Source organism: Triturus cristatus, chromosome 8, assembly GCF_964204655.1.
Source record: "Triturus cristatus chromosome 8, aTriCri1.1, whole genome shotgun sequence".
Classification (NCBI taxonomy): Eukaryota; Metazoa; Chordata; class Amphibia; order Caudata; family Salamandridae; genus Triturus; species Triturus cristatus.
In genome coordinates this window covers 996676273-996699769 of record NC_140591.1, presented here as the reverse complement: position 1 = coordinate 996699769, position 23497 = coordinate 996676273, and the positions used below count along the sequence as shown (strand labels likewise).

Below are 23497 nucleotides of genomic sequence, written 5' to 3'. Positions count from 1 at the left end.
AAGTGAATATGTGCTGTTGGTTTTGTGTAAATTAATTTGATAAGGGCAGTCAATCCTAGTAGAAGCCACATCCTGCACAGCGTGGACTGCAGGTATGGTCACTCCAGCGAATAGAACACTTTTTCAGTATCCAGCAATGCCGCTGCAGCCAGGACGTGGGTGAAATTCTATGGAGGACCGCAAACAGCGTGCACAGGTTCTGGGCTGTGGATTTATGCGGGACGAACTCAGATTGGGCTGGGGATACTATCTGGTCCAGTAATAGGGAGAGCCTAGGGGCTAGCATTTTGGCCAAGAACGTATTGTCAAAGTTTAACAAGGAGACCAGCATGTAGAAGCCGCATTGCATCGGATTTCTTTCGAGGTTTGGGAGGCACTGTTAACAGTGCCTCACAGAGAGTAAGTGGAAGAATGCCATTATCCTGCACCTCCTGATAAATCTCTAGGAGATACAGGGTTAGTAGGTGCTTATATTCCTTGTAAACCATTACAAAATAATGGGGTGACCCATACTAGTCCATGGACCTGCATAATGCTCGGTATAGAAAACAATGGTCCTAAACTAATTTCCTTAGGAAGGTGTTCATTAAGTCAAAATCTATAAACATGGTACACATAGAAATCAAGTCACATCATAAGTGTACCCCAGCTTATTTTCAATTCAATTGAGTATATCCTCAAAAAGACACACAAGCACCATAAATAACTTTAATAGTGACTGTTTAATCTCACAGTTATTATAACAGATCACTGTAGAGAACGTTTCAAAACAGAAAAGAGGTTTGCTCCAGGGGGAGTGTGGAAGAAGGATTGTGCTTGTGAGAATTGAACAGAAATATAGGGAGGGAAATCAGAGAGTAGTTAAAACAATCAATGGCCCTCGGTATTGGCGAATGCAGCCTCCATGGATTTTATTGGGTCTGAAGTGGACAAAGCAGGTGTTTCCATGGAATTAGCTAGTGCAACACTGCCAGGATCTAGGGCGATCACTGAAATCCATAACAATCTTTTCGCCACCCTAAAACCATATTTTATGAGAACATGTAAGGGTAATCGCACAGCTTCCTCTAAACCAGCAGGGTGGTTTAACAAACAGTGCAGGGCAGCCAGATTAACACTGGGTAATGCTATTAGAAGCAGGGACAGTGTAGCAATCAAAACTGCCAGGAAGCAATACAATACTAGCATTTTCTTGGCCAAAAAAGACTGGGATGAGAAGCATTGGGAGGAACTGAAGGAGGCTTCTGGAGCAAAGGATTCCAGGCTTTTCTGGAAGATAGTAAAGTGGGGCAGAGGCGGTACCCCAAACAAACCGGATAATAATGTTGCTGAATCCGATTGGGTGAATTACTTTAGGCCCCAATATGCTGAAACAAAGGAGGGGGGTGGTGGGGATGTAATCTTGGCTGTATTTCCTAAGGATGATCTGTTTTCCTCCAAGGAAGTTGAATTTGTAATTAGCTCCGTTCAAGGGGGTAGGGCCCCGGGATTAGACGGGATACCCTCGGACGTTTTTAAAAATGATAAAGATAGGTGGGGCAGATATGTGCTCCTATTGGGGAACGCAATTGCAAAGGGTGCGCAAGTCCCGGAACAGTGGAGGGGAGCCATCATTATACCCGTCCACAAAAAAGGAGATCGATCCCTTCCAGCTAACTACAGGCCCATAAGTTTGATTGCCACCGTCCAAAAAGTAATTGGGAAGATGGTGGTAAACAAACTTATGGACTGGGTGGACGAAAATGATTCTCTTTCCCCTTTTCAGGCAGGCTTTCGAAGGGCTACCAGTACCATCGACCAGGTGTTTCGCTTCACTATGCTACGGTGGGGGACGGTTCTTCTTGGTGGGGGCAGCCTGTATGTCGCTTTTGTCGACCTGCGGGCTGCCTTCGACCTAGTCCCAAGGGGTAAGCTCTGGGCAGTGTTAAGTAAGATAGGCATTCCCGCAGAATTGCTTACTTTGGTTATGAGGTTGCACGAATGCAATTTTGCCAAAGTACAGTGGGGGTCAAATGGCCAATCCTCTACTGACTTCCCTGTGGAGCGTGGGGTGCGCCAAGGTTGTGCAATGGCGCCCTTGCTCTTCACATTATATATCAATGGGATAGTCAGCAGGATGCAGGACGCTAGTGTGGATGCGCCTTCGTTGGCGGGCATCAGGGTTCCGATCCTGATGTTCGCTGACGACACTTTGATAATATCCAAAACCCCAGCTGGATTGCAACGGGCCCTGAATGTTTTTGATGATTTTTGCCAGGAGCATGGCCTGGAAGTAAACATAGGCAAGACCAAGCTGATGGCTTTCTCCCAAGGACAGAAGCCTCGCCCTAGGATACACTTGAATAATATCGGGCTTGAGGTCGTAAGGGAGTTCACCTACTTAGGGGTACAAATCGCAAGTAATTATGGTTGGTCCCACCACATAGAAAAGGCGGTCCTGAAACATCAGCAAATATCGGGGGCCTTACGGGTGGAGCACAATAGATCCAAAACAAAACCCATAAAACCTGTCCTCGCTGTATACGATGCTAAGGCAATAGGATCGGCCTTATATGGGGCGGAGCTGTTTGGCTTTGACAACTTAACCTCATTACAGATAGCTGAGAACTGGTTTCTTAGGGGCATTACGGGATTGCCCCAGAGTACACCATTAATCCCCCTTAGTCTTGACCTGGGAAGAAGATCGGTAACCGACCGAGCCAGACTGCGTCCCATCTTATACTGGAGGCGACTTTGGTCCACCCCTGAAATTAGGCATTATGGGGAAGGCTTCCTGGCAATAATCAAGAGTGATACATTCCATAAAATATCATGGCTAAAAAACCTAAGGGTATTGCTAGGCGAACTAGGTCTTTCCAACCTTTGGGACAATCCGTCGGGGGAAGTGTTCCCAAGCAAAAATATACTTAAAGCACTATATTGGGAATGGATAGATGAGAGGCTCTGGAGAAGGGTTAAATCTGACTCAATGGGAGGTCGCTTTTTGGAAAGTAAAATGTGTCCTGCTTTAGAAAATTACTGGGACAGTATAACTGTTCCTATGGACAGAAAGTTGTTTTTCCAATTAAGATCTGGTTCCCTCCCGTTGAGAGATCTAACAGGCAGGTGGAAGAGTTTGAACACCCAGTGCTGCCCAGCATGCGGCGCAACTAAGGAAAGTGTGGGACACTTCCTATTTGCTTGTAAGGCTTATGCCTCCCCAAGAAGGGTCTGGTTAACCCCTATCTGCAAGAACCTTGGGACATCCAGTGCGGCTGAGGCACAGAGAATTATTTGCACTACTTCTGAGGAGCCTATTGTTATGGGAATAGCAAAGTACCTGGGGTGGGCTTGGTCCATTAGACGGAGAGCCCTTTCTGTTTCTCCTAATGTTTCTTGATTATGTTTTATTTATATAATGTTTTGTTTTACAATGATTAAGCTTGCGTAACTGTTTTAATGTATTGAATGAAATGCCCTGATTAAGTGTGATGTTTTTATAATATGCATGTTGTGCTTTTATGAGTTTATAACTCGAATAAAGCCTTTTACTACTACAATCAATTACACATAGTAATGTCCTTAGTAAACTGGTTGTGGTTTACAGTAGCACCAGTTTTACAATGGGGCCTGTCTCTCATAGATTCGAAAGTACTTTTCTGGTTCTTGATGTTGTACAGAGTATATTCTTCTGTATAGAGTTAGGGATGGGGTTGAAGTAGGGTACAGGCCCACTAGGGGAAAGTGTTGATGTTTCGACCCTAGCGCATAGAGGGTGGTTTGTATCCTCTGCAGGCGGGTCTTGGTCAGGACTGGTGTCTGATGCTTCAGCCGGGACCCGCGACGTGTAGAAGTCGTTGTAATAGGTAAGTTTTTTTGTCCTGAATGTCGAGAGTGTCAGAGATGTAGGTGCCTTCTGGATGCTTGAGAGATGTTATGTAAGACTGGCCCGGGGGGGTGCAGAAGTTGTGCCAGGGTGTGGTCCAGCCTCTCCCCCTCCCGTTGGGCCATAGCACTACTTTCCCAGATAATGCTCTTCACGCTCCGCTGCCTAATGAAAGTCTGCCAGGAGCGCGGCCTGGCGCTGTAGTCAGGACGCTTGGTCCCGCGATGTTGGGGTCTGGCCTACCTCCGATAATTATTTTTCGAATTGGAATTGTATGCGAAGTAGGTCTTTAAGAATTCCAGCATGTTTGGAAATACAGACCCCTCTTATGTAGGGCTTAAAAGCCTCCCATCATGTAGCCCAGATTTTCACTGACCCTTTGTTAATCTCAAAATATTCCACTGTTGCCAATCGTAGTTCCGATTGGAATAGGTCATTGCATTGGGCCGTCCCGGTGAATCTCCACTGCCGCTCCACCTCACCCGCCATGGGGACATACATCTTCAGGATCACCAGTGAGTGATCAGACAGAGTACGTGGCAGATGTTGTATAGAATCAATCCACTGTGTCTGGCTGGGTGCAAGGAGCTTGTAGTCCAAGTGAGTCCAGGTGTCGTGTTGTGCTGAGTAATGTGTATAGGCTCCCTGCGCAGGATGCTGGTGACACCAGGCATCAGTTAAGTGATATGTTCCCCTGAGCTAGTGCGTGTCTGGATCTTGCTACAAAAAACAGCACACTCTAAACCTTCTGACACCTGCCATCTCCAAGACTTTGTTGCGTCCAAGCTCAGCAACTAGACCATTCTCCCTTCATCCATTAGTGATTCATCACCTCATTAAACTCAGCTTTACCACATTTCTGATAAGTTTGTTCTAACATGACCATACTTAGTTATTTTGCTCTCTCACTCAGTCTCAAAATTTGAGGAATTCCTCACCTCTTTCACAAACATGATCGGATCCATTGGAAAAAATATCAAACCTGACAAAATTGATTCTTCTAAAAACAGCAACATGTAAGCCCGACATTCCCATTATCAAAGATGAACTCTCCTACATCATTGCGCACCTCAAGCCTACAAATTACTATCTAGATTGTCGAGAAGTTTACCAACAGTAAAGACAGCTTTCATATATATTCAAATCCATCATATTTACCTTATCAATACATCTCTTACTCAAGGTATTTTTCCTAACTATCTAAAGACTGTCCAAATCAATTCTGCTTTCATAAACCCCAACGTATATCCACAAATAATGTCAAATGTCTGACTGGCATGAAATGCGTTCTGGTTGAGGAAAGCCAACAAGTAATTTGTAGATAGCAAATCTATTGTATGCTATTGCCAAGGAGTATCTGTTTGTCTAGGTTTTTGTATAGAAATTGCCATGCTGAAGATGTTAGCCAATGTGCATTACAAGTTGTATGTGGGAAATTCTTGCCTACTCATTCTTTTTGGCCTGTTGGCAGCACATCCTAACTGGCTTGTTCTAGCCCTGGTGTGGCCTTAATTTGGTTCTCTTTCATCCTCAGCAACTGTGATCAGTAATTAGGTATTGAATCTCGGAAGATTTGCCGAGACTTGTGATCTTCCGCAGGTTTCAGATTTAGCACCTGCTCTGTACAATCTGTACACATAGCTACTGTGTCTGATATTCAAGGATTCTTAGGTCTCTATTCTTCAGTTTGCAAATGACCTCCATTTACCTAAAAGAATCAATGACTGCTTCCCTCTTAGCATTTGCCTCAAGAAACTATGTGCCCTGATGAAATAAAGCTTCCTAATGCTAACCCACAAAGAAGATGAATTCCTTTGGATTACACTCTAAAAATAGAAATATATTTGACCCATGATTATTTGACACACTGAAAACGGAGATCTCCTCTTCACTTTCTCTGACTATATAAAGATTTGGCATTGCATTAGACTCAGCTCTCACTATAGTTCTGCACATTGGTTAGGTACCACTATCTGCTAAATTCTACCTCCAAGCCCTCCAAAAACTCACGCAAGTAACCTCCATGAAGCATCTGAAAACAGAAGTTCAAGCTCTTGTCATCTTCAGACTGGCCCTCAAGTTTGCTATACTAGTAGGTTTAGCAACATCTTAATACACTCTGATGAAGGCAATAATACACTCTGTGGCCAGACACTTCTATGAAAAAAGTGATCATGTCATGTCTGTGCTTCATGATCTATTTTGGCTACTAATAACCGCAATAATTAAATTCAAAGTGTGCTGTCTCACTTAGAAGCTGTGGGTATTAAATGTATTATAAAGCGAGATTATGCTAACCTAAACTGTGTCATCTATCTTGCACCGACGTCACAATATATCACATTATAACTGCTAATGTTGGTTCTTGTCCTATATAAGGAGTTGTGTGATTCACACTAGCACTAATGAACAATGAGTTTTCCCAGAGAATTTCTTCATTATACCTAACCAAGAACATGTCCCAGGCTATTGTTATACAATGTCAATTAGTATGTTAGAATAAACTTTCAGAAGGACTGAAATCCAATGTAATGGTACAATGAGAGACTCTCCAAATGTATTCAGCAGTAAACTGCTCCTTCTTGCTCGTTCCTCATTGGTACGTATCCTGGGAACCATGTATTTGTGTAAAATATATGAAAGTATTTGTTTTAAGTCCTATAAAAGGATGTGTTATTTCTGTACCCACGCGATTCTCTTTCCTCAGCTTTAGAAGGTGAATCTGTGCCAGATTTCACATAGAACTGTTCTGAGTCCTTTGTACTCATGATCTGAATACCTTGCTGCACAATTTATTGATGACATATTTTCTGTATACTGCCTATTATTTTTTTATATAAAATTTCAAACAACAACTCTTATCAGAATGCTACAGCATTGATTAATGAACTTGATCATAGTAGTAGTAGTAGTAGTAGTGATGAAGGAGCCAATCGGGGAGCACCAAAGTCCATAAATGTACTACATTGCTCCTGGTCCTAGCTGTTGGCGTACCCTATGAGCAGGATCATAAAGGGCAAGTTTACATACTGAAATATCTGGTAGCAGAGGTGATGATTCCGATTGGAACCGGCCCAAAATTGTCAAACTAATTGGCTATAGAACTACAATTTCATGGTCCAGATGGTTTTCCCCAAGATTTGAATTGACCCAGTTCCAACTCAACCCTGGTTCTGGAAAGACCAGGTGGCTGAATAAGAACGACATGAGTATCAATGGCGATTGCATGCATGCAAAAATGAATTTGTTGCAGACCAGTGCATGTTGTGAAATGTACTAGGTGCACTGTGGCAGAATGCAGTGGACGGATTACAAGAACAACTATCATGTGGCTTTGATTGTTGGATTTGCAGGAGCCATAGTTATTTTATTCTTGATTATATTCTTGGACCTTTGAAAGGGATGAATGTTGTGGTTGTTATACATATAGTATAGAGCTAAGGAGAGGCGCCTCAAGTTAGAGCATTGAACTGGTAAACGTGTGGGTTGTGGGAGTTGTTTTATCCGGTATTAAATGCATTATAAATCGAGTTTACACTAACCTAAACTGTGTTTACACTTTCCTCCATCTTGCGCAGAAGTCACAATATAATCCGTGATGATTACAACTGTTTCTTGTTCTAAATAAAGAATTGTGCGATTCACACTAATAAACAAGGAGCGTTCCCCGAGAATTTCCCCACTGACATTCCAACTGTCCCGGGCTATACAATCTATCAATTAATATGTTTGAATAAACCGCGAGAAGGACTGAAATCCAATGTAATGGTACCATGGAAGAATCTCCAAATGTATTTGACAGTAAAATATTTCTTTTTGCTAGTTCCTCATTGATATTTATCCTGGGAAACTTGTATTTGTGTAAAATATATGAAGTATTGGTTTTAACTCCTATAAAAGGAGGTGTGGTTTCTGTACCAAGCAGAGCCTCTATTTCCCATCTTTAGAAGGTGAATCTATGCCGGATTTCACATAGAACTGTACTGAGTCCTTTGTACTTATGATTTGTATGCTTTGCTGCACAATTTATTGATGGTATATTCTCTGCATACCACCTATTATTTCTTCATATAAAATTTCAACAAACAACTCTTGTCTGTCATTCTTATCAGAATTTTGCAGCACTGATAAATGAAATTGATCATAGTAGTAGTAGTAGAGAAGGTGACGGGTCCAATCAGGGAGCACCAAAGTGTATATAGGCACTGCACCACTCCTGGTCCTAGCCGTTTGCACAGCTTATGAGCAGGATATTTTAGGACAAGTTTGAGCACCGACAAAGGCAATCACCACCAGAACACTACTTGTCTTAGATGCTCATTATTTCCACCAGTCAAAGTAGACTCAGAAGCCCTAATCCCCTGCAACTGAAATTACAGTTCCCTTCCTCTGCACATTCAAGCACAATATACATACTTTTTATGGTCAGGGAGGACTTTAAAATTATTCTTTTCTGTTTCCTCTAGATTTAGTGTCATAAAATGTAGGTCACATTGCTCCTTTCGTTCATTTGTTTATTTGGCATCTTATTCTAGTTTTTATTTCTACCAAACAACTATTTTTCACTATGATGTCTCTTGTGATAATGTTTATCTTGTGTGTTGCTTATAGCCAATTTAGTGTGATGGCAAGTGCCTTAATACTGTCTTGTGCAAAGCAGTGCTACATGCACCTGTTAAATGAATAAAATAAAAACACGGGCCGTATTTTAGAGATTTTAGACTATAAGCTGTAATTGGCCCTTTTATTTTTGTTTTGTAGTGTCAGTTTTGTGACAAAGCATTCTTGAATAGTACCTACCTCCAGAACCACATTCAAAGACGTCATCCAGAAGAAGTAAATGCTGGTAAGCACTTTGTAAATGTTCATTTATGAATGTCTTATCATTTATGTGGGAACTCTTTTACAAAGTGGAGCTCACACTGTCCAATTCGAATGTTGAATATTTTTCAAAGCATTATTGTTATTTACATTTTCAGTTGATTGATTAAAATGTTTTGTCCACACCGATAACAGTATGAATTTTTCCTTAGTTGCCTGAATACACTTCGCATTTTACTAGAAATTATGTGAACTTTTTCTAGATTTCCATCTATTAAAATCATTTATTTCAAGTTCAGTTCAATATTTTTGCCATCCGTTTGTCATTTTCCATCTTAAATAAATACTTCAAAGCTTTCCTTGGTTTAATATTTTTGTGCATTACTCATAGTTCAAATAATTACCTTTTTTAAGGTCTTGGCCAGACTGTGCATGTGCTGTCTCAAAGAGATGTGTTGTGTTCTGTCTGTGGGCTTACAGGCTGCCCTTCTCCTACCATTGGTAAACCTCATCATCACTCTAATTTTCTTCGGTGCCATTCGTATTGGCATGCGGGCGTCATGCCCTCTTCTTGTGTTTGGCCCTCCCACAATGCATGGGCAAAGTACATGTCTCCTGTTTTGTGGAGCTGTTTTCTTCTTTATTTTCAAGCTCTTCATAGGAGTCCTTGTGTTTTCAATCAATCAATCAATCAATCAGGGAATTATAAGCGCGCTACTCACCTGTGAGGGTCTAAAGGCGCTGAGGGGGCGGGGGTCCGCAGATCTGTTTAGCTGAAAAGCCAGGTCTTGAAGGTCTTCCTGAAGGTGTTCAGGGAGGGGGCGCGTCTGATGTCTGCCGATAGCTGGATCCAGGTCCTGGCTGCACTGTGTGAGAAGGATCTTCCTCCTGATCTGGCTCTGAGGATGCACGGGGTTTCGGCCAGTGTGAGGTTGGAAGATTGGAGGTTTCTTTTGGGTACGTGGAAGTTGATTCTGTCATTGGGGTATTTGGGTCTGTTGTTGTGTATGCATTTGTAGGCGTGAGTGAGGATTTTAAAAGTGACTCTTTTCTCCACGGGGAGCCAGTGGAGACTTCGTAGGTGTTAACTGATGTGTTCGTGTCGCGAGATGCCGAGGACGAGTTTGGCAGCGGTGTTCTGTATTGTCTGGAGTTAGTGGAGTAGGGACTTGTTGATGCCGGCGTAGATTGCATTTCCATAGTCCAGTCTGCTGGTGATGAGTGCGTGGGTGACTGTCTTCCTTGACTCAGGGGGGATCCACTTGAAGGTTTTGCGGAGGATGCGGAGAGTGTTGAAGCAGCAGGAGGTGATGGCGTTGACTTGTCGGTTCATGGTGAGTGATGAGTCGAGAACGATGCCGAGGTTCTTGGCATGGTCTGAGGGGGTAGGTGGGCTACCGAGGGTGGTCGGCCACCAGGTGCTGTCCCATGCAGAAGGGGTGGTACCGAGGATGAGGACTTCTGTCTTCTCGGCGTTGAGCTTCAGGCAGCTGTTGGTCATCCAGACTGCGACGTCCTGCATTCCTTTCTGGAGGTTGAGTTTGGCAGTGGTGGGGTCTTTGGTGAGGGAGAGGATGAGCTCCGTGTCCTCGGAGTAGGATACGATGTTGAGGCCCTGTTGTCAGACGATGGCTGCGAGGGGGCCGTGTAGATGTTGAAGAGGGTGGGGTTCAGTGATGAACCCTGTGGGACTCTGCAGATGATTTTCGTGGGGTCGGAGAGGAAGGGTGGGAGTCTGATCCTTTGGCTTCTTCCGGTGAGGAATTATCGGATCCAGTCCAGGGTTGTTTATTGTATGCCCGAGCCGTGTAGTCTGACGTCTAGTGTGCGGTGGGAGACGGTGTTGAAGGCGGCTAATAGGTTGAGTAGGATGAGGGCTGCGGAGTGGCCTTGGTCCAGGAGGGTGCGGGTGTCGTCTGTGGTGGTGAGTAGGGTGGTCTCTGTGCTGTGGTTGCTTCAGAATCTGGATTGGGATGGGCCGAGGACGGCGTTCTCTTCAATGAATCATATCAGTTTCCTGTTGACTGTTTTCTCTGCAACTATGGCTGTGAAGAGGAGGAGCGAGATAGTTCTTGAGGTCGGTGGGGTCAGCTGTGGGCTTCTTGAGCAGGGGTCTGACTTCTACGCATTTCCAGTCGTCTGGGAAGGCGCCTGTTTTGAAGGTGGTGTTGATGGTGCATTGTAGTTCGGGTGCGATGGCGGCTGCGGCTCTGTGGTAGATGTGAGGGGGCAGGAGTCGGTGGGGTCCCCTAGTGGATGCTTTCCATGGTCGAGACAGTGTCTTCGGCCGTGATCGGTGTCCAGTTGGAGATGGTGGGCTGGCTGGTGTTTCTAGGGGGCGGGGGCTGTCTGTGGCACCTTGTGGATGGTCGATGAAGTTGTCGTAGAGGTTTTTGATCTTGAGGTGGAAATAGGTTCCAAGCATGTCAAAGAGGTCTTGAGATTGAGTGATGTCTGTGGCTTTGCTGCATGGGTTGGTGAATTTTTGAATGACACTGAAAAGTTTCTTGGAGTTGGTGGAGTTGGCCAGGATTTTGTTGTGGATGAAGCTCGCCTTGTTGGCTCTGATCTGGTTGTGGTAGTCCGTCAAGGCATCCTTGTGGTTTTCGGTTGTCTTGGTGTTTCTCCACTTCTTCCCCATGTGTCTGCAGGTGCGTCTGGCTTCTTGGAGAGCGGTGGTGAACCAAGCGGCTTTCCTGGGGCGTTGTCTGTCGGGGTTGCGTAGCGGGGCAAGCTTGTCTGCGCAGTTGGAGATCCAGGTGTGGAGTTCTCTGGCTACGCTGTTTGCGTCGGGTGCCCAGGTGTGGTTGTCTGGGGTGAGTGTGGAGTTAAGTTGCTCATCGGTAACCTTGCTCCAGTTCCTTCGAGGTGGGCATGGGGCTGGTTTGGGTGCCTTGGGTTTGTTGATGGCGAAGTGTACGCAGTGGTGGTCGGTCCATGGCGGCTGTATTGTGTGGCTGAATTGGATGCTGTTTCCTGCCGCGAAGATGGGGTCGAGGGTGTGTCCTGCTCTGTGGTTCGGTGTGTTGCTGAGTTGTTTAAGTCCGATGCTGGCAAGGTTGTCACGAAAGATAGTGGAGTTTGGGTCGCTGGGGTTGTCGAGGTGGAAGTTAGGGTCTCCAATGGGTATGTAGTTTGAGGCGATGGCATGGGGTGTGATGAAGTCGTGATGGTGGTGGCAAAGGGTGTTCGAGGCCAAGGGGTCTGTAGACGAGGGTTCCTCGGAGCGTGGCTTTGGGGGTGGTCTGGATCTGGAAGTGCAGGTGTTCAGCGGAGGGGAAGGTTTCGCTGGAGGTGGTGAGGCAGAGGGTGCTCTTGTGGGTGATGGCGAGGCCCCCTCATCGGAGGTTGGGGCGGTCTTTCCTTTGGGTCTTGTATCCATCTGGGATGGCGGTGCTGATGTCGGGGGCGGAGGATGCGTTGGTTCAGGTCTCTGTGAAGAAGGCGATGTCGGGCGAGAGAGAGTCGAGTAGGTTCCAGATTTCCATGGCGTGTTTGTGTACGGAGCGTACATTGAGGAGAGTGCATTTTAGGGTGTCATCGGTGCTGGCGTCAGCGGTGTTGGAGGCCTGGGTGGCGGGGAGGGTATGGCGGCAGTGGAGTCAGGACATCTGGCCGTGGGTCATGTTCGGCGAGGCCTGTTGGCATTCTCTAAGTCTTCAAGGGTTTTGTGCGAGGAGAGTGGTGGTGTCGTAGCGATGGGTAGTGAGAGGTCCAGGGTTCCTGGCGCTGGCCGCGGTCGGATCACAGACTGGCGCAGACGGGCTTGCCTTTGGCGCGCAGACTGCGTGCCTGCTGCACGCGTCCACTGCGCGACCGCGCAGCGCCGCCATTAAGTAGGAGAGGTGGGGCGCGCAGACTGCGTGCCTGCTGCACGCGTCCACTGCGCGACCGCGCAGCGCCGCCATTAAGTAGGAGAGGTGGGAGGGAGGAGAGGCTGGGAGGTGGGAGCTGGGGAATTCTGCGGGGAGGGGCCGCAGGGCCAGTAGCGGTGAAAGGTGAAAGGAACAGGCATGCATGAGAAAATAAAAACAGTGGTGGAATTAGAGCAAGACACAGATGGGCACAATAACAGTGGCACAACAGGGAAAAATTAAGAAAGAAAAAACGTCTGAGAAAGGTTACGGTGGTTGCAGGCAGTCTAGTCCTAGTTGGAGCGGGCAGCAGGCGCAGGAGTGGGCAGCAGCCTCGAACTTCCCAAGGAGGAGGTCGGGTCTGGAGGCAAGGGACGGCACAGCGGAGCTGCAGGGAGAGAGTGGACCTAGACCGAGGGTCGGAGGTCTTACTCCGACTAAGTGTTCAGATGTTTTCAGTTCGTCTCCCTTGTACACATACACATATACCACTAAAATGCATGCGCTTGTACATAAAGGGATGCAGTGCTCGCTTCGTTGTCCATATTGCCATAGTCCGAACTCAAGACAATGGTATTGGGGCACTTCAAATGATCACCAGTTACATTACAAAATGATACATTAATTTTTGTTGCTGAAGCTGCTTCAATCAAGGTTTTTTCCCCCATCATTTCTTGCTCATCATCCCATCCCCTCTTGCTTCCCTGCTTGACCTGTTCGCTCTCTACCTCCCTCTTCCTGCTGCTTTTTTTAATTAATTGCACAATCCAATGCTATTGGTGCACTTGTTCTATCCTTCATCTTGCCATAGTGCTAACACCGGCCAATAAAAAATAATAATTTGTGACTCGCAAAAATAGTGTTTTGCGACTCGCTATTAGGAAGGGGCATTCCCTTCCTAATTGCAACTCACAAGCCATGTACAAATGTTTTGCGACCGCAATTCCGTTCACAAAACATTCGCAATTTACTGCCCTCTTCAAGATGGTGGTAAGGCCGTCGCAAATGTGAATGGGTCCCCAGGGGACGCCTTTCCCTTTGCAAATGCGGGGGGAAATATTTTTTAGAGGCGGTCAGTGGTCTCCGGGACCACTAGCTGCCCTTAAAAAAAGAAATGAAAACGTTTAATTTTTTCTTTTAAATGCATCCGGTTTTCCATAATTCTTTTCAATTCAACTACAGACTCATATGTCCACTGCTTAAATTAATTCATATTTCCATATACTAATTCACTACTAATCCTTTTTGGGTTCTCGAGTAGCATGCTATGCGCCAAAAAAGTGATTTGACACCTCATCAGGGGTAGTAAGTGTTATTTAAATGCAAATACAATTAAAGAGCCTAGGTGTCCCAGCCATAGTAGTGGGCGTGTCGACATCTAATTGCACCGTCTGTGGTCTTCTGGACAGAGCTTTGGGGACCGGCACTCATTATTTTACAAATTAAGCACTAGTTTTGGGATGTGCCTAGTCAATAACTGAAAAGGCCTGACACACTAGGAGTGCTTGATGTTAAAAGTCAGCACTGTGTCACGTGCTACACAATGTTTCAACAGAGATGACTAGAATCTGTGACCGGCACATGGAGGGTTTGAAGCTGCAGATGCTTTTAGACAACATTTCACCCACAGAGGCACCACATAATGCTGATCTCCCAGATGACTGTTTCTGTCCATATTCTGGAGCAATTAATGACCTATGCACTCTCTTCTCCCTTATGCAATAGAAAGGTAGCTGTGAATACACAAAACAGGAAAATGTGGGCCATTAGGGTTTAGGGTATGTAAGATAGATGGACCTCTGGTTTCATGGGGGGGGGTCAGGCTCCGCACCCCACCAGTCTTAACTATTTCACTTTTTCAGGGTGTCAAGAGTTCCTGCAATGCCTGCAGTTCTATATAGACTACCTGACAACCTATCCGTCACCTACTCCTCATCCACCTCCAGTCGCTGATTATTTTTGGCCCTGCAATAAACATATTTTGTGCTCCTTTTATCATTTATGTTGCCCATTCCTGAGCTAGAGTCCATTTTTGCTTGAGTGATAGATTTTATTTCTAGAACTGTTAGTTTGTGACCAATCCCTTTAACAGCCTTCCTTTACTGACCTGTATATGACTTGTTATCTGTCTTCAAACTTGCCAGTCAGTGAAGCACACTCATTTAAAAGGGGTAGTTATTGGCTTCCCCACTGCTTGTTACAATATCTGCTGGCTGTGGCGTCTGGATGTGTGATGTCACAACTCAATTGTCATAAGCTTCCACAGTAGAGTAGTGATGCGTTTTCTAATTAGAGGACCCCATTGACTTCGCTCCTTGATTGTAGTAAGTAAATTAGAGGCAGGTTTTTATTCTTGGGTTGGTGGCTTCCATGTATTCTGCACAAATAAAATAAATTATGTTGCACTGCTCTATTCAGTTATTTTGCTCAAATTTTCATCTTGCCCATGTGAAATATTTAAGGCTATGGCTGGAACATGATGGTGTTTAAAACCTAATGCTTAATTATTTTTTCATTTACAAAGAGCAAGCCAATACAAGAAAATGTGAAGAGCTTCAGGCAGAGGTGAACCAGCTGAAACAGGAGTTGCAGGTGGGAAACTTTGCAATTATTTAAGCTTTCATAAGACTCATTGACTTCCTAAATATCATTCAGAGCAGAATTCAATTGCAACTTTGAGACATTACATATAAAGAAGAGATCATTTAAATAGAGAGTTTTGCACTATGTCCTCTACGTGGCCATGAACAAGTATGACATGCAGAAAAATAATTTTACGCTGAAATGTTATTTTCCTGCATGTTTTGCACACATTTAAGATAATTAGAAATTCAAGTCTCACTATGAGGGAGATCTTGGAACACTACTATAAGCAACATTTATATGATTAATAAAAACCTCTTAAAATGTTGAGTAATTCGGACTGATTTGCTACCACAATTAATAAAAGTAGCTTGCTTTATTTGAGGGAGGGTAATTAGAGTCTAGGGTGGCATGGAATGGCTGGTCTCTTGTGAGCTTTGGCAACTGATCCTATTTCTTTGACACAGAATCCCGATGCTGGACTGCTAAAGCCCACCCAAAATACATCACTGGTGGTGTAACCTCTTGTAATGCTACTGCTATTGTGGGTCCCAATTATTTTTTATTTGTAAAGGCTTCATGGCGCTATAAACACTCAATCGAAAGGAACTACCCAAAAATTTCAGATGAACAAAACTAAAGGATTTTGAGATTTGTACCAAATGATGTCAGTATTACATTGTGCCGTTGTTACACGAAAATGGTATTCTGTGAAAAGAAAGCCAAGACAGAGCACACTGCAATTAATTATGAGCTTTGCAAATTGGGGTTTTATGAGAATGTTTTCAGATCTCAAAGGCATGTTAATTTTGTGTCTGGACAGAAGCTTCTGAAATGTAGAGCTGACCCTGTAGAAAGCTTTATAACAGAAGCAGACTGTTTAAATTTGATCCTGTGCAAAAAGGTAGCTGGTAAAGAGATCTGTGCCCTACCGATATCTTTTTATATTTATGAAGATTCAAACCACTCTAACTGCCAGGTTTTGTACTCTCTGAAGTTTTTAATTTGTAGCCTTAATCAATCGCAGGAAACAGGTATTTACAAAGTCAAACCATGAGTTTATTGTGGCATTAGCGGATACAACTCTCTAATCACCTAGGATAAACATCAATAGTTTACAAAGCATCTTTAAATGCAAAGAACAAGCAGATGCATCCTTGAAAATTTGAGGTACAACATAAAGGTCTTTTTTCAAGACTAATCATAGACGCTTTACCTTCTCAGGCATCGCAGGTGGCAGGCCATCAGTCTCTGGATAAGAAAAATTTGTCCACAGATTTTTTTTTCCAAACTGAAGTTTTATTTTGGAGCAGTTCATTCAGAGAAAGTTAATATTTATCCATTTCCAGACCAACATTAGGCAATTAGTCAGATCTCCCTTTAATATCTCCAGGTTTAGTGATCCACAGAATAATATGGTTATCTTCACAAAAGTTGTTATTTCACAAAGCCTCTTACATTTTTGTTCATTAGATACATAGAGATACAAAAAAGAATTGTGATAATGCCAATCACTGTAAAACTTCACACAATAGAGGAAATTGTCTTGAGTTTGATTTTTTGGATCATTCTGCAAAAAGGATCAACAACAATTCACAGCTGTTCCACCAAAGCCTACCTCCTCAGTCTGCATAATCAAGAAGGAATCATCAACTATATCAAAAGCAACTGAAAGGTCAAACAGAATGAGACAGTTGAGATCACCACCATCTAAATTGAGTCTTCAATTATTTGGAATAAAGACCAAAGCAGATTTGGGCCTAAATCCCATTTGGCTGCTGTTTTCTTTCTTTTTGGCCATTGCTGGAAGCAATGAAATGGGACAATTATTATGTGCTGCTAATGGGGCTAGATTGGATATTGTTCAAGAGAGGTGTTACCTCTGCTATCTTCCAACAGTTAGGGACTATCCCTGAGGTAAATATGGAGTTTAAAATGGGGGTAACTACTGAAACTGTAAAATGTTGGTAGGGTATTGTTAGATCTGGGGGTCTCTAGTTGGCAGAGGTATTCACCTTAGACCAAATAGGTCTAAGGTGAATACAACAGGCATGGTAACAAGACGTCCCACTTCCGTCTCATGGGCTCCGCTAGGCCCATAATCATACCTTTCAGGGTGCGGTTGAACCTTTCAACCAACCCATTTCCTTGAGGGTGGTAAGGAGTGGTGAACTTATAAGTTACTCCACACTCCTCCCACGGAGACTTCATATACCTAGAGATGAAGTTGGTACCCCGGTCGGTGACCACCTCTCGGGGAAACCCCACACGGGAAAAGATCCCCATTAATGCATGGCCCACCACGGGCGCTGTGATTGTCCTGAGAGGGACTGCTTCCGGGTACCGAGTGGCGTGATCCACTAAGACCAGGATAAACCTGTTGCCTAAGGCGGTCTTGGGATCCAGGGGCCCTACGATATCAATGCCCACCCGCTCGAAAGGGGTGCTCACTGCAGGAAACGGCTGGAGGGGCGCCACGCACTTCCCTCCGCTCTTACCACTGGCTTGACAGGTTTGGCAAGACTTACAAAAGGTACCGACGTGCTTCTTCATCTGGGGCCAGTAGAAGTGGGTGACAAGCCTGTGATAGGTCTTGTCTTGCCCCAGATGTCCTGCGAGAGGCACGTCGTGAGCCAGACCCAGTAAGAAGTTCCTGAAGCGCTCGGGTACCACCAGCACACGGGCTGCACCGGGCTCAGCGAACTTAGGCTCACTATACAGTAAGTCATCCTCCCAGTAAATCAAATGTTCCTTGGACTCTAGGCCTGCTGCCTGGTCTGCAGCCTGCTGCCGCACACCGACGAGAGAAGGGCACTCCTTCTGAGCCTGGCAGAATTCCTCCCTGGAGGGGCCACCCTCTTGCTGCCAATGGGTCAGCTCAGGCAACTCCCCCAGTTCGGCCACCTGCTCCCCTGTAGGTTCCAGGGCATCCCCCTCAGGTTCTGCTTCCTCCTGGACCGCGGGAACAGTGGGGGCCGGTTTCCCGCGCCCTCTGCCCCTTCCTCTCCTGGCAGGTTCCTGGGCCGTTGTTCCAGGCTCCAGTTCTACTAATCCACCCTTACTGGTTGTCATGGCACGTGTGGATACACAGATCCACGCTGGCAGTCCTAACATCTCCAAGTGAGTTCTGTGCTCTACGTCCTTCCATGGAGAACTCTCCAGGTCGTTACCCAACAGACAATCTACCGGCAAGGCATCACAGACTTCCAAGGTACCAGAGACTCCCCCCCATGTAAAGGGAACACGCGCCATCTTGCAGAGGCGAACTGAAGTGTCAGCTGCCACTACTGGGCGGAGCACATTGGGAATGACTTGCTCTTCAGACACCCACTGACACCTGACGGATGTCACACTAGCCCCGGTGTCTCTCAGAGCCTCTATCTCCCTCCCATTGATGGTCACCTTTTGCCCGTATTTCTTAGTGTTAGCGGGTATCAAGGTATCCTGGACCATCTCTTGGTCTCCTAACGAGACAAGGGTCATCATAGCTAATCCCTCTTCCCCACTGGAAATCAAATCCCCTCCCAAAGCTACACTAGCTAACCCTGGGACTGGAGCAGCAGCTGGTGCTGGGGGTTTCTTGGGACATTTAGGGGCGATGTGCCCCACTTCCCTACAAGCATAGCAAGTAGGCGGTGGTCTGTTGCCCTTAGGGGGCCAAGACCTCTTCGGCTTGGGGGCTTGGGACTCCTTCTCCTGGGAACTGTTTTGGGGCCCTTTAGAGAACTCCTTACTGTTACCCTTGTCCTCCCCACCTTTCTGCTGGGGACCCTGTCCACCCTTGGCTGGCATACTTACCACCCCTTTGTTGACCCTGGTGCTAGTCCAGCGGTCTGCCTCTTTAGCAAGCTCACTGGGATCAGTTCACTTGCTGTCTAAAAGATGCTGGCGCAGCTCTGGAACACATAGACTACTCAAGTGCTCCCAACTAATCAAGTGACACAACCCCACATAATCAGTAACTTTGCTGCCCTTTATCCAACCTTCCAGTGCACGCGTGTACATACTCACACACTCCACCCACGTACTCGAATCAAGTTTCTTGAAGTTCCTAAACTTCTGGCGGTACTGTTCTGGTGTAAGCCCATACCTGAGGCATAAGGCCTCCTTCATAGTGGGGTAGGTTAAGGTCCCTGCTGCTTCTAAGGGTGCTAAGACATCCCTCCCAGAGGCCTCAAAATGTTTCCACAAACCTGCTCCCCAACTCTTCTCAGGCACTTCATTCATCTTCAAGGCAAGCTCATAGGATCTAAACCACGCATAGATATCCTCACCCCTCTGATAATTCTGCACCAAATCTTTCGGTATGTATACTTTACCCGCCTGTACTGGTTGTGCGCTGCCACCATTCGGACTGGACGCCACTTGTTTGGCTTTAATGTCCAGCTCCCTCATGCTCAACTCATGAGCCAACTGGAGTTTCTTCTCTTCCAAAGCGAGAGCATTCCTCCTCTCCTCCGCCTCTTTCTCACTGTCAAGGCGCAGTTTCCTTTCTTCCGCTTGAGCTTTGAGTTTAAAAAGTTCAATCTCATGGGCTCTAACCCTCTGGTTTTCCTCCAGCTCCTCTGGAGAGAGGCTCCTACTGGAATGGGCGCTGCCAGCCCTAGACGCTGGCCTATTCACTGGCAGATCATCGGATCCAAATCCGTGCTCCGGTGTGCCATCCCCTTCCGTAGTTTCCTCGGTTGCACCATTCTTGGCCTCCCACCAGGCCCTTAGAGCTTTCTGTAGCTCCGTCCTGTTGGCGCTGCCCTTCGCTGGGCATCCAAGCTGCTTGCAGAATTGCTTTAGTTGATCCTTCTTGTACGTGAGCAACTTTTCCACTTCGAATTGCAATTCCGACTCCTCACCTACTCCATTCAGAGACATGATGCTTCGTCGATCCTCCAAGAATAGTCTTCGCAAAAAACTTCGTGCAATGCAACTGTTTACTAGATTAGTGATGTACGAAGAATCACTGCAGGTCAAGTGCAAATACTGGTTCTAATCCGCACCGCTGACCACCAATGTTAGATCTGGGGGTCTCTAGTTCGCAGAGGTATTCACCTTAGACCAAATAGGGACCCTTGCTTCTAGTCAGGGTACAAGGACACACACGGTAGATAACCCCTGCTCACCCTCTAGGTAGCTTGGCTCGAGCAGACAGGCTTATCCCCAAGGCAATGTGTAAGGTATTTGCACGTAGACACCACAATGATCCCCCCTCCGCACACCACAAACTTAGACCACACAGGTGAGTTATATCAAAAATAATATATCTTTATCTAGTTTCCGCAGTTGAAATCAAGCATCACAGGTTTACACAATATTCGCTTTCTTGGTTGGTCGGGATCGTAAGATGATAGTCTCTAGTCTCTTGAGTGATTCGATACTCACTGAGAATGAATCAGTTTGTAGGCTCTTGATGTTTAGGCAGCTACGTTGCTCTGGCGGTGTCGCTGCACTCGTTGTACAAGCGCTCCTCGGGCTGTTCGGTGCAAGGATTCCACAACTCCCTCGACGAGCCCCCAGTGACGATGTCGACGTCACCGGAGTCAGCCACTCACAGCGCGGCTTCGTAGAGCAGGGAAATACGACTCTCGATCTGCGTCAGGCCTCCGGGTCGCGGCAAGGCACGTGCCGATGAGCACGTCGATCTTCTTGATGCGGCAACCGGTGTCAGGCCCGGATCGGTGCGGTACTCTCCAGCAAGACAGAGAGCAGCCAGCCCACCTCACAGGCAGATGTTGAGAAGCTCGGTAGAACAGTCCGCGGTCCCTGCGGCACACAGCAGCGCAGGTGGGACACAGCAGAGTCTTGAGTTCTTGGCAACCTTTCTATCCCTGGGTTGCGAAACAGGAGGCCAGCTCTTCTCAGGCCCTTGGAGATTCAGTTGAAGACACAGCACACAGCAAAGTCTTGTTTGGTCAAGTGGATAGGGTCAGCACACAGCAAGACCCCTTCTTCTCCTCAGCTTCAGTTGTACAGCAGAACAGGTCAGCCTTTAGAGCACACAGCACGGCAATCTTCCTTTAGTTCTTCAGCGGTCCGTCTTTCAGCAGAGGTTCCTCTCGATGGTCGAATCTGAAAATCTGTTGTCAGGGGTCGTATACTTATACCCCTAAAAGTCTTTGAAGTCTTTGTGCAAGTGGGTCCTGAGCCCGGTCTGATCCAGTTCTGGGTGTCGCTGGAGCACTTTGTTTTCCTGGCCTCTACATTCTTTTCAGAGTGAGGGGCAGAGTCGTCAGCCGCCCAGCAGGAGGTGGAGCCAGCAGAGTGGCAGGCAGGCACAGCCCTATTCAATCCCAGGTGCTATCTCCTCCCTCCACTCTCCTTGCAAATGTCGCTATTCAGCAGAGGGCTGACTCAGCCAACCATCCAGGGGATCCCCAGCCCCTGTCACTCTCAAGCCAGACAGTCAATCCACAAGCACGCCCAGGCACACAGAAGGGTCAGACAAGAGAACAGCTACTCTCTAAAAAGTACTATTCTCCAACTCAGGATTTAAAAACAACCTCTCCTAAAAGATGTGTTATTAAATGCTGAGCTCAGGGATATCAAACGCTCATGTCTTATCTTGTTCCTATGAGAAGATAGGCGGATAGCCATTGGCACCAGCCTCCCCCATGTTAGCCTATGGAACAAGATAACCTTGCAGTAGTGAACACACAAAAATGGCCGGTGTTCACTACCAGAACATGTTACCTGCTCTAGTACATGCTCTTCCTTCTACATACACTGCACCCTGCCCAGGGGGGTACCTTGGGCCTTCCATAGGGATGACTGACGTGTACGAGAAGGGAAGGGTTAGGCCCGGTCAGTGTGGACACTGGCCAGGAGGACATGGCAGTCCGGGGACTGCAGGCAGGCCTGCGGTGGCAGGCCTGAGACACTGTTTTAGAGCTACACAGGTGGGTGGCGCAACCAGCGCTGCAGACCCACTAGTAGCATCTGTCATCACCAGCCCTGGCACACACAGTGCACTTTACTAGGGACTTCATGGTGATACAGATATGCCAATCAGGTATATCCAATCAATACGATATTTTACACAGGGAGCACTTACACTCTGGCACTGATTAGCAGTGGCAGAGTGTCCAAAGCATCTAAACCAGCAAAACGAAATCCATCACAGCATCAAAAATCCAGGTAGCAGAGGCAAGAGATAGGGGAAAAACCCACGCCAAGGATGTCAGGTCTAACACGTATACATCTTCAGGAGAATGAAATTTTAGTATAAATAGGATACTCCCCACCTCTTATATATATCATGATAGCCCAGAGGTTACACTTGTTATCCTATTTTGCATATCAGTATCATGAAGGTCATATATGCTATATCCTTCTTTGATCTTGTTCTCTATATTTCTTTTAATTTTGGTGATAAAGTGGAAGGCAACCTAAGCACAAAAAGTAGTCTGTGGCACCACAGGTGTGACACAAGCAGGGTTAATTTAAAAATCACCTAAAAAGTGTTTTAGGACAGTTTTCTTCTGGGCTAATGATCTTACAGAAATGTTCCGATTTCACTTTAAACAGAGTTAATTTATATTTCCTGAGTTTTCATTTTAACTGAACACAAACCAATTCTTTGTATTTTCACCTCCAAAAGCTCTCTGCAGCCTACCTATTAACCTTTCTTTCCTTAGTTGAGTTGTGAACTTGGAATTGTCCTTCTGTTTTCTCCCAACTTTACATACACAGTGCAGACTACCATGTTGTTGGGTGTTTTTTTTTTTAGAAAGCAGGGCATATCTCTGTTTCCTGGTGCTGACCAGTGGAATAATGGGAGCTGCGATGTTTTGGGATGTGATGTGGATGAGTAGCAATGACAATTATTCTTTAAAAAGAGAGATTGCTTTGTGTAAATACTATGTTGGAATTTGGCAATCTGGCTGAACAAAATGCACACTTTGGTGTTTTGTTTAAAGTGAAAACATTAAGCTCCAAACACAAGAAAAAACAGCATCAAATGTTTGTGTGTGTGTGTACATAACAAGTTAGTTTGCTTCAGTAACAATCTTCTTGGTAGATACTCGATCTAACCACAGATCCCTCACCTGGTGAATATTTCTCAGACATCAGACTGGATCTAGAAACTTTAAAGCAGCACTCTTTCTCACCAGTAGGTGGCATCATGCGGCTTCACTCCAACATCATTCCTCTCTAGAAGTGATGCATGGATCTGCATATAAGACCCACTAATGTCAATTCCTTTCTTAAGCTGCCCATGCCCTCAAATGCTGAGCCCATTGGCAGATTGGCAAGACCAGTATGCAGATCTCTGGATTAGGACCTTTTCAGATGGAAAAGAGTCCAGTCCACAGAAAGGGGAGGGGAGGTGTAAAAGTTGGTAAGGATTCTCCTGTTAGGTAGAAAATCTACCAGAAATATT

At 45.8% G+C, this 23497-nt stretch overlaps 1 protein-coding gene across 1 annotated transcript in view; it reads left to right on the top strand.

Annotated features, from left to right (window-relative positions):
- LOC146805332 (cilium assembly protein DZIP1-like) overlaps positions 1 to 23497 on the top strand; it is a 1720714-nt gene that overhangs the window by 298782 nt on the left and 1398435 nt on the right. The window contains exons 3-4 of the mRNA XM_085622543.1: positions 8627 to 8711; positions 15065 to 15132. Coding sequence (XP_085478669.1) covers positions 8627 to 8711; positions 15065 to 15132 — 153 coding nt within the window. The remainder of the gene's footprint in view (positions 1 to 8626; positions 8712 to 15064; positions 15133 to 23497) is intronic.